The sequence below is a fragment of the Anastrepha obliqua genome, chromosome 5 (genome assembly GCF_027943255.1).
Source record: "Anastrepha obliqua isolate idAnaObli1 chromosome 5, idAnaObli1_1.0, whole genome shotgun sequence".
NCBI lineage: Eukaryota > Metazoa > Arthropoda > Insecta > Diptera > Tephritidae > Anastrepha > Anastrepha obliqua.
The window spans coordinates 128,039,877-128,054,989 of record NC_072896.1 but is presented as its reverse complement, the minus strand read 5'-3'; the positions used below and the strand labels follow the sequence as shown (position 1 = coordinate 128,054,989).

Sequence of the window (15,113 nt, the reverse complement as noted above, 5' to 3'; positions counted from 1 at the left end):
TACGGAGATGTACAATGTTTCATGTATTCTGTGGAATGGCAAAAAAGAGGTTTGCCTCATGCGCATATTTTGATTTGGTTAAAACAAAAACTTACCACAGATAAAATTGATCATATTATATGTGCTGAAATTCCAGATATAAATGAAGATCCAGAATTACATACTACTGTAACCAAAAACATGATTCATGGACCGTATGGTACGTTTAATCAAAATTCTCCATGTATGGTTGATGGTAAATGTTCAAAAAACCACCCAAGGCAATTAATTGCTGAAACAATGACTGGAAATGATAGATATCCACTGTACCGTAGAAAATCACCAGAAGAGAATAGAAAAACAGTCACTGTGAAAATAAATAATCAAGATGTGGAGATCGATAACCGTTGGATAGTTCCGTATTCCAAATTATTATCGAAAACATTTAACACACATATAAATGTTGAATATTGTAACTCCGTAAAATCCATCAAATACTTATGCAAATACATATATCAATAAAGGAAGTGACATAGCAGTATTTGGAGTTGTAAATCGAAATGATGAAATTACTAATTACTAAATGGGAAGATACATTAGTAGCAACGAAGCAGTTTGGAGAATATTATCATTTCCGATTCATGATCGCCATCCAGCTGTTATTCATTTGTCAGTCCATTTAGAAAATGAACAAAGTGTTTATTTCACTGAAAATACTGCTCAACAAATGGCCGAACGACCACCAGCAACAACACTAACTGCATTTTTCAACTTATGTGAAACAGATTCATTTGCAAGAACATTGCTTTATTTAAATTTTCCTAAATATTATACTTGGAATGCATCATCAAGGTCCTGGGTACGAAGGCAACGAGGAATACCTGTAGATGGATATCCAGGTGTTCATTTGGGTGATGCAATCGGACGACTTTACACTGTGCATCCAAGTAAAGTGGAATGTTTCTATTTACGTTTACTCTTAGTTGATATTCCCGGCCCAAGATCATTCGAAAGTTTGAAACGAGTTAATGGTCATCTTTGTTGTACTTATCAGCAAGCGTGCAAAGAATTGAATTTGCTTGAAAATGATGGGGATGCAACTCTTATGGATGCATGTGCAACAAGTTCTCCACACCAAATAAGAACACTATTTGCCATCATTATTGCTACATGTTTCCCAGCAAACCCAAAAGAATTGTGGAGTACTTACCAAGAATACATGACAGAAGATATCCTACATCAAGTACGTCGCATTACTGCAAATCCAAATTTGAATTATACAGGTGAATTATATAATGAGGCATTAATTAAAATCGAAGTGAGTTAGGTATGATCGCACCAAATCGTCCGATGCATGATGCATACAATGCAGAATTAAGACGTGAAAAAGAATATGATCGAAATGATCTGAACACATTTGTAACAACAAACCTACCAAAATTAAACACTGAACAAAGGCAGGCATATGCCATAATTATAGACAATGTTGCAAATGAAAGAGGAGGAATATTCTTCTTAGATACACCAGGTGGGACTGGAAAAACGTTTTTGTTGTCGTTAATTTTGGCCACCATTCGATCACAGAATAATATTGCATTGGCTTTGGCATCATCTGGAATAGCGGCAACTTTATTGGACGGCGGTCGCACTGCACATTCTGCATTAAAGTTACCATTAAATATGCAAGTAAATGAAGAACTAACTTGCAACATTTCTAAAAATTCTGGAATGGGAAAGGTTTTACAAACACGTAAAATTATTGTATGGGATGAATGTAAGATGGCTCATAAAAAATCACTGGACGCCTTAAATAGAACACTGAAAGATTTTCGAAATAACACAAACATATTTGGTGGTGCACTAATTCTATTGGCCGGTGATTTTCGACAAACTTTGCCTGTTATTCCCAAATCAACAGCAGCCGATGAATTGAGAGCGTGCCTTAAATCTTCTAATCTGTGGAGATATGTTCAAAAACTCACATTAACTACTAATGTTCGTGTGCAGTTACAGAATGATCCAACAGCTGCTGAATTTTCCGAACATTTGTTGCAAATTGGAAATGGACGAAAACCAATTGATAAGAATACAGGCATGATCACATTTCCAACTAATTTTTGTACCGTAACAGAATCAAGAGTACAATTAGTGCAAAATGTATTCCCAAATATTGCGCAAAACTATCGAAATAAAGATTGGCTAAGCGAGAGAGCTATATTAGCTGCCAAAAATGTCGATGTCAATGAAATCAATTCCAGGTGAAGTTGTCACCTATAAATCAATTGATTCAATCACTAATCCCGACGATGTAGTGAATTATCCAATTGAATTTTTGAATTCACTTAATTTGCCTGGCTTGCCACCACATCGTTTGCAATTGAAAGTCGGCGCAGTGATCATTATGTTGCGAAATATCAATCAGCCGAAACTATGCAATGGGACAAGATTAGCAGTGAAACGGACAATGAACAATGTAATTGAAGCAACAATTTTGAAAGGCAAATTTAAAGGTGAAGATGTTTTGATTCCGCGCATTCCAATGATTTCAACAGATTTGCCTTTTGATTTTAAGCGACTTCAATTTCCCATTCGCCTTGCTTTTGCTATTACAATCAATAAGTCTCAAGGTCAAACACTTCAATTATGTGGAATTGACCTAACTTATCCATGCTTTGGACATGGGCAACTGTATGTAGGATGTTCTCGAGTAGGGAAACCATCGTTACTTCATATTTATACACCGCATGAAAATAAAACCAAAAATGTTGTGTATCAGAAAGCTTTAGAATAAGTTGTGAGTTTACAATCATTAGAGTAAGTAACTAAAATAAATAAAACATTGTTATTAGAATAAGTCACAAAATAATGGCCGAGCATGAATTAAATGATGAAATAAGAAAAAAAACAAAGAACACATTTCATTTATATTTTTCTTTCACCCAGCGAAGCGGGTGAGGGTCCGCTAGTATGCATATAGGAAACTGTTTATCCCTCTTGATTGCTTGTATACGTTTTATTGCATGTAATTTTTTCTTTCTGCAGTTTATCAATTTTTTTTGTGAGAGCGGCTGACAGAACAACTGCCTGCCTATTACTGCACTGTATTGATATTTAAGGGCAATGGACATTTTGCATTACTAGGACTCTATTTTTCAGTGTAAATTGAACTGAAAATCTTAAATCGCAACGGATAACTCGATATCTGGTAAACTGAGATGATCTTGTACTGGACAGGAGACTGTTAACAAAAATAAATACAGCACTACGGTTTATACAATAGTAGGAAACAATGTTTTTGGGAGATTGTATTTCTTCTTTCGAGTCTTTATCTTTACTTTCTTTCCAAATGTGACCTTAATTGTAAGTCAAGAAAACTGCTGTGTCTCATATTTTTATATAAGTACGTACAAATGTACTTTTCTTCTAGCTTAATGAATGAGATTACAGTACGAAATCAATACATGTAAATAAATGTAAAAAAAAGCAATCCTAGCTTATCAGTCAACAAGCTTCGCTCAATGAAATGATTATTTTGCTCGCTTTATTTTTGCATGCGAAACTTTGTACTTACACCTTTTAATATCAATGGGTTTACATGTCGGATAACCTTTGTGGTTGAACTTTTTGCAAATAGTGACGGGCAATCAGTCAAGCATATTGGCTTATCACTGATAAAAAATATACGTGCATATATGAAAATAACTGTTCTCCGCGCGGGTAAAAAATTATTTAACATTGTTGTTAACAGACAGCTGTGAAAGATTGCCAGGAAATAATAAAGCATAGTTTTAGGTGGACGTGAAAAATATAGCTTCTCTTTTGCTAGTTCGACAAGCAACACCGTCACTTTCATTTATTTCATCTTCGGAAAACATTCTTAATAGTACAATTACTTCTTCAAAATATTTTCGACTAGCATTCTTTAAATTATTAGTTTTAAATTGTTTAATTTATTATTACTTTAACTTAATTCTTTAAGTTATTATTACTTACATTGCCTGTTTTTCTGACCGATCCATCATGCAAGAACTGTGTTTACCACTTCAAAACTGAGGAAAACTAAAAACTGTGGCGCTTTTTATGAAATTTGGTGCAAATATTGACTGCGCGGTAGAAGTTTAACGGGATCACGCATCCTATTTTCGGGCGAATATTCGTTTTGGCACGAATTTTCCGAATTGTATTTTACAGTATGAAAAGTTTGAATGTAAGCACAATTTTGTATATGTGATAAAATGAAAATGAAATGAAATTAATTTATCGTTTAGAAAATCTGGTTTAAATTTGAACGCTAAGTACGTACGACGAAGCCACTGTATCTATAAAACAAAAACATTATTATTTTTTTATATTTTTGCACAATTTTTTTGCTTAGCTCAGTTTGTTTAAATTTTTTTTTTCAATTGGCTTACTACATGAATTAATAAAGCGTTGAAAAAAACTTGTTTCACAGTGGAAAGGAAAGAAAAATAATGAAAAAGTTTTAAATGTATGGTACATATGTTTCTTTTACGAAGCTATATATTAAAACTAGCTTTAAAGTATAAAAAACAGTTATTTTTCAAAAATAACTTACGCTATCGTTTTTGAAAATGACTCACCCGTACTTCAAATCTGCTTTTTCACCCACTCGCACAAAAGTGAGGTTATTTCGAAATGTCATAAAACTATAGACAATGTTTTTGCGTTTTATTATTGCTAAATATATATTTGATGGATTAAAATAGTTTGAGTTATTTTATAATACTTATAAATAAAATAAAATTTAATAAATGGACTCATATGCGGTAAAAGATTAATTCTTTTTTATTTGTTTACTTCCATTTGCAAAAAAATATATTCACTAAGCGGGTTAAATATTTTTTGAAAAATGAAGCAAACTGACAAAAAAATGTAATCGCTGTCCGGCGCCCTTTATGTCATTGCACTATGACATTCCAAATGACATTTAAAATCCGAAACAGTAATGCCTAAATAATAGACAAGAAAACTATTTCTTCACGCACATATTGCGTGCAGCCCTTATAAGCAGGCAGCTTCAATAGCCGGACAAAATTGGTAAATTTTTCCATACAAATATCATCCCAATAACCGGACACTAATATCCGAACGCGGACACAATGTTTCAAACCATTTTGATCAAAAATCTCAAAATAAAATTCCAAAAAATCTTAAACGTGCAAGAAAAATGAAAGCCCGAAACAAAATTTTTTTTTTGCTTCCAAGCACAATTGCCGTAAGCTAACCTCTTCACCAAGTTTGGGGGTATACGAGGTGTGTTCAAAAAGTATCGCGAATTTTGTGTTTTTTCAAAAATTATTTATTTATTCATTAATATCTATTTTGTCCCAGTAATCCCCATGAGATATTATGCACTTTTGCCAACATTTTTTGCAATCTTCGAAGCACTTCAAAAAATCATTTTTTTCTATCTTTTTCAGCTCCTCCGGCATCGAAGTCTTTATCTCGTCAATCGTAGCGTAGCGTTGTCCTTTCATGGGCCTCTTCAGTTTCGGGAACAAGAAAAGTCACAGGGGGCCAGATCTGGGGAATACGGTGGCTGTGGCATCATTAGTGTGTTGTTTTCGGCCAAAAAGTCGCGCACAAGCAAGGATGTGTGAGCAGGGGCCTTATCGTGATGGAAGAGCCAATTTTTGTTCTTCCACAAATCCGGGCGTTTTTGGATGCGCATAACTTGCAGGTAATAATCCTTATTGACCGTTTTACCCTGTGGCAAGAACTCATGATGAACATGAGACGCCCCTGCAATCGACGAAAACGGTAAGCAAAACTTTTACATTCGAGTGAACTTGGCGCGATTTTTTCGTGATTGGTTCGTGCGGCAGCTTCCATTGAGATGATTGAGCTTTGGTTTCCACGTCATAACCATGAACCCACGATTCGTCGCGGACAGAGTCCAACATCTCATTAGCAATGATCATACGATGCTACATTTGGTTGAAATTGAGACGTTTTGGTACGAATTTTGTGGCGGCCCGTCTCATGCCCAAATCATTGAAAAAAATCAAATGGCACGAGCCAATCGATATGTCTAGATCCTCAGCAGCTTCTCTAACGGTGATTCGACGATTGGCCAACACCATTTTCTTCACTTCATCAATTTTTTCGTCCGTTGTTAAGGTGCTCAGGCGTCCGGTACGCTTTTCGTCGTCCACATCTTCTCGACCTTCTGAGAACATTTTGTACCACCGATAAACATTGCTTTGGTCCAAAGTAGCTTCTCCGTATGACACAGTCAACATTCGGAATGCATCCGCGCACTTAATTTCGTTATTCACACAAAATTTGATACAGTTTCTTGAATCCATCTTTTTGAATAGGTAAAAATCGAAGACGAGCCGAAACATGTGCAAGCAAAGCAGCTGTCAATAATTAACTGAACATTCAAAATGGCCGAACTCGTCGGCATAAGTTAGAGACATGAGTACCAACATATCGCCACAAAAAAATTGAAATTCGAATATACGTAACATGCGAAAATTCAAAATTCGCGATACTTTTTGAGCACACCTCGTACATTTTCTCAACTTCAAAGATCCGGGAACTTGTTTTATATTTTGAAATAGCTATTTCCCAAAGATGCTTGCTTATATTCATATAAACGTAGCAAACTTTATACTCTAATCCTTTGTCTCTACTCTACTTCGTTAAATTCTTGTATTACTCTTGTTTTTTTCCTCAAATCTTACTCTTACCCTTCGTCAATAATGTAATTTAATTGTAATTTAATAAGGTTTAGAAGTTAAATTCAAATAGTATAACTTTTTAATTTCTTATGCTCACTTGTAATAGCATTGGGATCTAACGCTGAAATATAACCCGTGGTTGTTGTGTTAAACTAAATAAATAAATAAATGAATAAAATAAGGCATAACTATCAAATAATTAGTGCCCTTTGCCAAATAATTAGCTGTTTAATTTTTGCAATTCATTATAAATTTCTCTATCAACAAATCAGTATCTAAAAGTCTTCTTCTACTTCCCAAAAAGAACCCCCAAACCCATTTAATTTCTCAGGTACTGCAGTGCAGTTTCATATTTTAACCAAAATCCAAAAGCTAAATTAATATATTTTAAACTTTTTCGCCACACGCACAATATCTTCCATTCGATCGGTAACCGCCTTCAGTCCACGATTCTTACTTAAAAATGATATGTCTACGTCCTTGAAATCATCTGGAAGGGTGCTGTTATCGGCCAAAATTATTTTTGTCATGAAAATCGGGTGTGGAATTTCAATTGGTCCCACGCGTCGTACTTCACTTAGAAAGCTGTTCAGATATGCAAATCGAAAGTATTTTCAAGAAAAAATAGGAAATAAATAATTAGTAAATTGTGGACATGAACATGTATCACATAAAATAAAATACTTTGATTATGGGGGTAGATACCTGTAAAATTTCGAAAAAAAAAATTTTTTTCTCATAAATGTTAATATAATCCTTTAAGAATATGTCAAAACATTTTTAGAACGTAAATTTAAGTATTTTTTATATTATAGATCGTCAACTGGGACGACTCCATTCTTTGCGTTCGAGCACTGGGAGAGGTATAGTTAAGTTGTATTCAAACTTTAGACGGTTTTTTCCCAAAACTACATTTTTCGAATTGGCGTACACGATAACTCGAAAAGTTATTGACCGATCTCCCTGAAATTTTGCACACATTTTTTTATGATATTACTTTCTATGTGAATTTACAAGTTTTCGAAATAATTTTTTCGAAGCAAAAATAGTAGGAAAATTCGCCCCCAAATTCTTTTTTTGAAATATTTTATTCCGCGAATTGTTTTTCCATTTGTTTTTAATTCATATAGAAATTATGACATTAATAAACAAAAAAAATTTTATTTTTTTGTATTCAGGTCACTGACGCCGATTGAGAAGCCCCGCTGTGACCTTCCTGGACATTTTAAATGATTAATATAAAAAAAAAAATTTATATTATTTTAATGTATAAATAAACTGTATGCCATTTTTGAAAAAAATATATTGACTTCTTCATTTTAAATATTTTTAAAGAAAATCAGTGAAAATATGGCCGTTTACAGGTATCTGTCCCCTTAATACTCGTAATGCCCACCTCTCGAAAGTATAGGTTTTAGTAGAAACCTGCACTGTTTCTAAGTTTTGTATAAAGGCATCATAATAGATTTTCAAAAGGTTTTCGAAATCGTCCTCCAGCGTTGCAGATTCGACGCTTGAGAATAGGAAAAATATAATGTCATGCGCAACTGACTCATACTGGGCTATTTGGAAATCTACAATTTTTAACTTTATCGGTTGGCCTTTGTCATCTGTAAAAGAGAGAAACTTTTAAGTACCAATGAATGCTACGATAAAAATTTATAGGTTCTTACCATATCGAAACATGATGTTATTGATCCACAGGTCGCAGTGCACCAGGCTGGTATATGGTCCATCAACTGATTCTGGTTGCTCCAGCCAATCATCATACAACTTAAATAGTTTCATAATCTCCTCAATTGCTGCCTCATTGTTATTGGTGGCCAACTGTAGGTCCTCGGATACTTCCTAAGAAATTAGACAAATATAGCCTCCAAATATTTTAGATTGGAAATAACTCACCCTACGCATTTCGTCCCTCATCTCATCTCCTAATGAAATGTTCATATTGAAGCGATTGAAGTACGGACGTATATGTTTGGCGAAAATGTCGGGTTTCTTAAGACGCAAAGCAATTGGCAACGCATGGTACTGGGCCATACATTCCATGACAAGTTTCGCATGTGCAAAATCGAACATTTTCTGCCGATTCCCAGCTTTGTAACCGGACGTCTGGAGATTCTCTTGTACTAGAACTGCATCGCGATCTACTTTGGTAGCATTGGCATCTAACGATATCCGACTGCCATAGTAACGAGGCACACCATCGTACAGCTTATCTTCAGGCATACCAGCTTCGATTTGTAGCCGATGTATTTCTGGCACAACAGTTTGATACACTTTATTCTCAGTGACGCAAGTTCGTTCGGGCTGGAATATTTGCCAATATAAATCGTTGGTTACTGGCGGTAGCTTTGCAATTAAGGACAACTCCTCGATGAGTCCATTTGGACGCTTGATGTTGGCGGATATAGCCAGCATGCAGCTGCCATAATTATCCCCAGGTTTGGTAAGGTAACGAGACCTGTACGACTCTAACGCACCGCCCGCTAAATGAGGTTCCACCACACTTTTGAGATTCACAATTTCCGGTACTGACATATTCTATAAATTTTGAAATGGAATTCAGTTCATGATTAAATTTATTAAGTACATACACACGAGTATATGTGTTATTGTAACAATAACTCCTATAACAACAATTCTTGATTAAGAAAATCATATAGAAGTTTAGATCTCTGCATATTGAATGAGCGCACAATTATTATTTCTTGCTAAGAAAGTAGTGAAACAAATTTATTTCCGAGAATTGCATTCGCTAGTTGCTCTTCCCTCCAAAGACGAATATGGCGTCGTGCGAATATGTTATGTAAGCTCTTTCAAACTCTTAATGTAAATTTTTGTGCCTCATTTGAATTACATAAAAAAATGATTTATTAAATTTGCCAATCTTTGCGCAAAAAAAGAAAAAACTGAAAATTTGTTGACTTGTACAAAGATTTTAACGTAGAGCCTCCTGAATCGCATCCGATAGCTGCAGTTATCTAAATTAAATTTTTTTGTCATGTCATTTAGCAAATTGAATACTGATTGAGAATTACCGAAAATTGGGAAAATGTCCACCCAAAACTAACTGGAATTCACACAGACTCTATTTCTTAGTCGAGCTTTGTTAGCTGAACGGGCCGGCAACTGCACCTTCCTGTTTTTATATGTTCCTTGCAAAGCTCCGTATAGTCGTGGCGAATCTACTTAAGGACGATACCCAGTTCTTTCCATTTAAGACTTTTTCAATAGAATAACTTAAATCCTTGCATATTAGGTTTTATTTCATAGATTTAAAACTTTTTCAATCCGTATCAGTATTTCTATCTAAGAAAAACATAATATTTTTTACTTCATGTAAAAAAGTTTATACAATGCGACACTCCTTTGAGGAAAATACTCTAGAATGAAGCAAAATAATAGACCAATCGTAAAAAAGGCAGGCGAAAGGGAAAAGTATACATTAATATTTTTTTGCTTCCGTTTGCTAATTCCGTTTTGCTTTATTACTGCTGCCCAGCGCCTTTTCATTGGCATTAATAAACCTCTCCAAGGCCCAATCGGAATGAATTTCCATGCTGTATTAGCCTTGTGATATTCTGAGTGCATTTTTCACGTGCTTCCAAAGATGTTCTATTGGATTTAAGTCGGCACTCGAAGATGCTTCGGTGCTTGTTGATGTTTCTAAATGACCGCTGAATTCTCTTCCGTATAAGGTAATAGCGGCCGCCGTAGCCAAATGGATTGGTGCGTGACTACCATTCGGAATTCACAGACAGAACGTAGGTTCGAATCTCGGTGAAAGATCAAAATTAAGAAAAAGTTTTGTTTCTAATAGCGGTCGCCCCTCGGCAATGGCAAACCTCCGAGTGTATTTCTGCCATGAAAAAACTCCTCATAAAAAATGGGAGGAGAAGCTCGGCCAAACACCCAAACAAGGATGTACGCGCCAATTATATGTATACATATATATAAGGTAGCATTACATTTTGAAGTATCTCAACGTACTTGAATTCGCCCGACACCGTTCCACGAAAGGGAGCCCCACACCATTATTGAGCCTCCCCTGCTTTATGATTAGTGAGACGAACTTGAGGTCGAATACTGCACTTTTTGACCGCCACACGTACTTCCTACCATCAGAACTAACTCTATTTATTTTCGTTTCATCGCTGAATAAAATATAACGCCACTCATTTTGAGTCCAAGATATGTGCCTTCGAGCAAACTCAATTCGGCGTTGTCGTTGCGATGCTGTTACCAATGGGTTCTTCCTTGCTAGTCGACAATAAAGCCCTGCTTCTACCAATCGAAGTGCAACTGGTCTTTTCATAATTGACTTTTCGAGTTGAACAAAATTTTTTCGATGGATGTCAGCAGCACTCTTCCAGGGTTCCTGTTTTGACAATCTAACGACTATCCTATCAATCTGGCTAGAAGTCTTTCGCGCATTAAGAACCATCCTTTTTAAAACGCTTAAGAAAATAAAATAATTAATTGGCGCGTACACTTCTGTTAGGTGTCGAGCTCCTCCTCCTATTTGTAGTGTGTGTTGATGTTGTTCCACAAATGAAGCAACCCCCAGTTTAAAGTCGAACGACAAATGTTTTTTTTATGAGGAGATTTCTCATGACAGAACCCATTCGGCTACGGCGGCCCAAACGGTACCATTACGGCTCTAGACTCGATAAAGCACGCGCATATATGGTTGCCAACGCGTCGTTCCTAAGTATTTTTCAGCGGATGTAAAGTACAAGTACAAATTTAAGTTTTTGGTAATATGTACGTGACTGCAATTTTAAATTGAACTGCCTCCGCTTTCTTATATCGGTAAGGCTAGTCGTATCACATAAAAATACGCCTAAATATGGGCATGACCACATAAGGGACAATGTACAGACAAACATTACATTTAATAGAGGTGCCAATATTAACGGAACATTTTATATCGGGATTTCGGAATGTTTTTAAAGTAAAGGCTCTCCTTGGGGCAGAACTTTTTTAATCTGAGTAAAAATTAGTAAAAGCATGAAAAGTTGAATTAATTCAATTGTGAATTAGTTAATTAATTCAAATGTGAATTAGACATATGAATTAATTAGCACAGACAAATCCTAAAGTAAGAACTTTTTTAAATTGTTTTCAAAAAGCTTGTAAATTTTGTTTGAGAAAACATGTGGATCAGGAAAGCCTATACCACACATAAAGATACAAATACAATGTACTTTTTTTGGGGGCTGAGAAAGGGTTCAAAATGTCTTCGCACTTACAGCGACTATCGTCTACTGCGTGCGTTGAGTGGCGTGACCACTAAAACAATCCCTCCTCCCCTTCTGGGGAGACTCCTTTCCCGGAACTACTTTCTGCATTACTTCGGGAGGACTCACAACGCTCAGAGTGCCCACGTCTGGATACACCATATTTGTGACCAGCTTCATGCTACAGGCTCGTCTTCCTATGCCTCTGTCCGTGAGACTCCGCTTTGTTGCTTTGTATTTATGTATATGCCTAAGTGCCTACATAAATACATTTAAGAATACATGAATAATGCGTACACTCCATGATGAAAAGATTTTTAGAGGTATGCTACGAATCAGCTAATGGGCTCACGTCACTTGGTTTACGAAGCGGTTTGTTTACGAAAAAACAGATATTGTGTTAGTGATATACGAAAAAATCAACCAATGACAACATTCTGTGGTCATCTGAACAACGACTAATTGGACGAGTGTGTGAATACATGGGAAATGATCGTGCAGAATTAGGCTGCGGAATTTCCCAAGTGACGTGGCAGCCAAAGTTCCCCTCACATTTTTTCACCATAACTAAATAGCAAACTCGGTAATCTGTCCTCCTTGTGTACATTCTGTAACTGTTTTCGACTATTCCTTGTAACTTTTCTTACTTTGACAGCAAAGGATTGTATGTATGTACATATATGCATACTCGTATTAGTGTGTGTATGTACACATATTGCAAAATGTATCTTGCTTCGATGAGTTGTAAACTTAAATTACCATTCGCTCTTTCCGAAAAGAAAAATAAATGAAAAACGAAAATTAAACAGTGAAAACAGATTTTTGATATCAGCGTAGACAACTTCAATAATTAAATCCCAAATGATGTGACAAAGACTTGCTGCCATGTATATATTTTGCATTCAAATGTCTGTCGGTGGGGCAAGCACTTTAGAAGTACTTTGAATGCCTGATAAGATTAGAAATTAATTTTCAACGCTACTAAAAATAGGAGATGCTTTCCATTTCAATTCAACCGGGCTATTCGGGTCATGTTCTTCGATTTCGATGTAACTCAAATATGTTGCTCTCTGGTCAAAATAATGAGACACGTATTTTTTTGTTCGCCCGAAAAATTTTTTTTTCAAGAGTTATCGGCAATTTTGTTTTTCGGCTCAAACTCGATTTTTTTTAATTATATAAGAAAATTTTTTTTTTAAATGTCCATAACTTAGTCAAAAATGAACCGATTTTAATAATTCTGGGTTCAAAATGATCGTCATTACTTACACGAGCGATTTCATGTAGAAACAGTTGCAAAAAAGTATTTGAAAATTTTTTATTTTGTAAAAAACAAAAAGTGCGAAACAGGTTTTTGACTCAAAAATTCATTACTCAAAAACAACTCATTTTAGCTACTAGGCATTCAGCTCAATTAAAGTTTGAGGTGTCCTCTTGATTTGGAAAATGTTATAAAAAAAAAATACACTTTTTGAAATATTGAATTTCGAAAAAATCTCAATTTTTTTTCTTTTTTGCTAAATAAAAAATTTTCAACTACTTTTTTGCAATTTTTTCTACATTAAGTCGCTTCTGTAAGTAATGACGATCATTTTGAACCCAGAATTATTAAAATCGGTTCATTTTTGACTAAGTTATGGACATTTAAAAAAAAAATTTTCTTATATAATTAAAAAAAATCGAGTTTGAGCCGAAAAACAAAATTGCCGATAACTCTTGAAAAAAATTTTTTTCCGGCGAACAAAAAAATACGTGTCTCATTATTTTGACCAGAGAGCAACATATTTGAGTTACATCGAAATCGAAGAACATGACCCGAATAGCCCGGTTGAATTGAAATGGAAAGCATCAGGAAACATTATTTATTTGCGAGAACTTCGAGTTTAATTGTGATGAATTATTAAAAAAAAATTAAATATCTAATGAAATATGTAATTTATTTAATAGGTATCCTTTAAACGACCCCAACGATGCCAAATCAAATAAGTAATGCAAGTCACCATTAATGGAACACTTTTTTGTTCACTATACTTAAGCAGTAATTGCTTTGTAAATTAAAAAAAGTTCCTGCAGGTGTCATAATAAATAGTGCACTTTTTATTTCCATTTGTCCATGGATGCACTTGTCTTGAATGTTTTTATATTATGGTGTATGTCGAGCAATAAATTTCAAAGCTTATTCACCTGCATGCGTACATACACATGCACATTTAAAGAAAAAAAGCACACCAACCAATAAAAAAATGGGTTCCCACTTACTGTAATAATTCTTTTGTAAGTGTAATCGGCAATTATTGCAGGCACAGAAATTTATGTAGTGTAGGTATTGCAATTCACGAACGCACATGTATCACCATAAATTGAGTTTAATTGGTTGAAGCTAAATGACTAAATGAACTTCGCTTGGCAGAAACGCTTAGAAGACTGACGCGTAAAGCCGAGCGCTCTATGGTCAATACTTCAGGAAAAATTCAGCATCACCCACAAGTTTACCATCCCGATAACACCTCACATTCGTTATCACAAATTGAACTGAAAACGCACGGTTTGCCAGCGTTTGTATTTGTTTGTTTTAATCAGTTTGACTAAATTAATTTTGTCACAACTGCGAAAAATTGCACACTACAAAGTTTCTGCACATACATATTTAATAAGAATACATACTCATTTGATATCTCAAACCGATTGTGCAAAAGAAAACGACAGATATGTAATGGTAGGACGCTTCCTCTGATAAGTAAGCTACGAGATCATTGAGGCAAACACTGGCCAAATATGAATAATTTCTCATTTTCACATCCAGAAAGAGAGAGAGAAATTTACTTAACTGTATTAGTAGCAGAGAACATTTTAGTAGTACATCTCTTTCAAGCGTAGATCCAATTCGGTTCAAAAAGCGCTAAACTTAAAACTTTGTAGAACCAAACATTTAAATGAATATAACGGAAGAATGTTGAATTCAAAGCTCTCAATTGTCCGGCACTGATTCCGGTTCCTATTTCGTTTCTGTTTCATTTCAATTTCAGCTGAAAACGTTTCCACCACAAACTATTAAGAGAGAACTTGCGAGAAGCTATATACTGAAAAGCTTCTCTGCTAGATATATTAACTGATTAAGCTTCTCTGAAACTTGGAAAATTCTTTGCAGTTAATGCTGTCAGCGCAGAGAACTTTATCATGTGTT

General features: G+C 35.0%; 1 protein-coding gene and 1 long non-coding RNA gene across 3 annotated transcripts in view; one reads left to right on the top strand and one right to left on the bottom strand.

The window, feature by feature from the left end:
* Positions 1-7,937, top strand: part of LOC129248612 (uncharacterized) — a 48,216-nt gene extending 40,279 nt beyond the window's left edge. The window contains exons 2-3 of the long non-coding RNA XR_008582632.1: positions 5,421-5,680; positions 7,865-7,937. This is a non-coding gene — a long non-coding RNA (uncharacterized LOC129248612). The remainder of the gene's footprint in view (positions 1-5,420; positions 5,681-7,864) is intronic.
* LOC129248610 (uncharacterized) lies at positions 4,659-14,572 on the bottom strand. 2 transcript variants are annotated; one of them, XM_054888231.1, is made up of 5 exons: positions 14,189-14,572; positions 8,589-9,175; positions 8,360-8,534; positions 8,083-8,296; positions 4,659-7,271 (listed from the first exon to the last, which is right to left on the bottom strand). In XM_054888231.1, exons 1-5 carry the CDS (start codon positions 14,274-14,276, stop codon positions 7,064-7,066), a joined length of 1,272 nt encoding a protein of 423 aa, XP_054744206.1. In that variant the 5' UTR covers positions 14,277-14,572; the 3' UTR covers positions 4,659-7,063. The 2 variants fall into 2 exon arrangements, with proteins under 2 accessions (XP_054744206.1, XP_054744207.1); XM_054888232.1 differs by having other exon boundaries at positions 8,589-9,230; positions 14,189-14,274.
* Between the last annotated feature and the right edge of the window lie 541 nt (positions 14,573-15,113).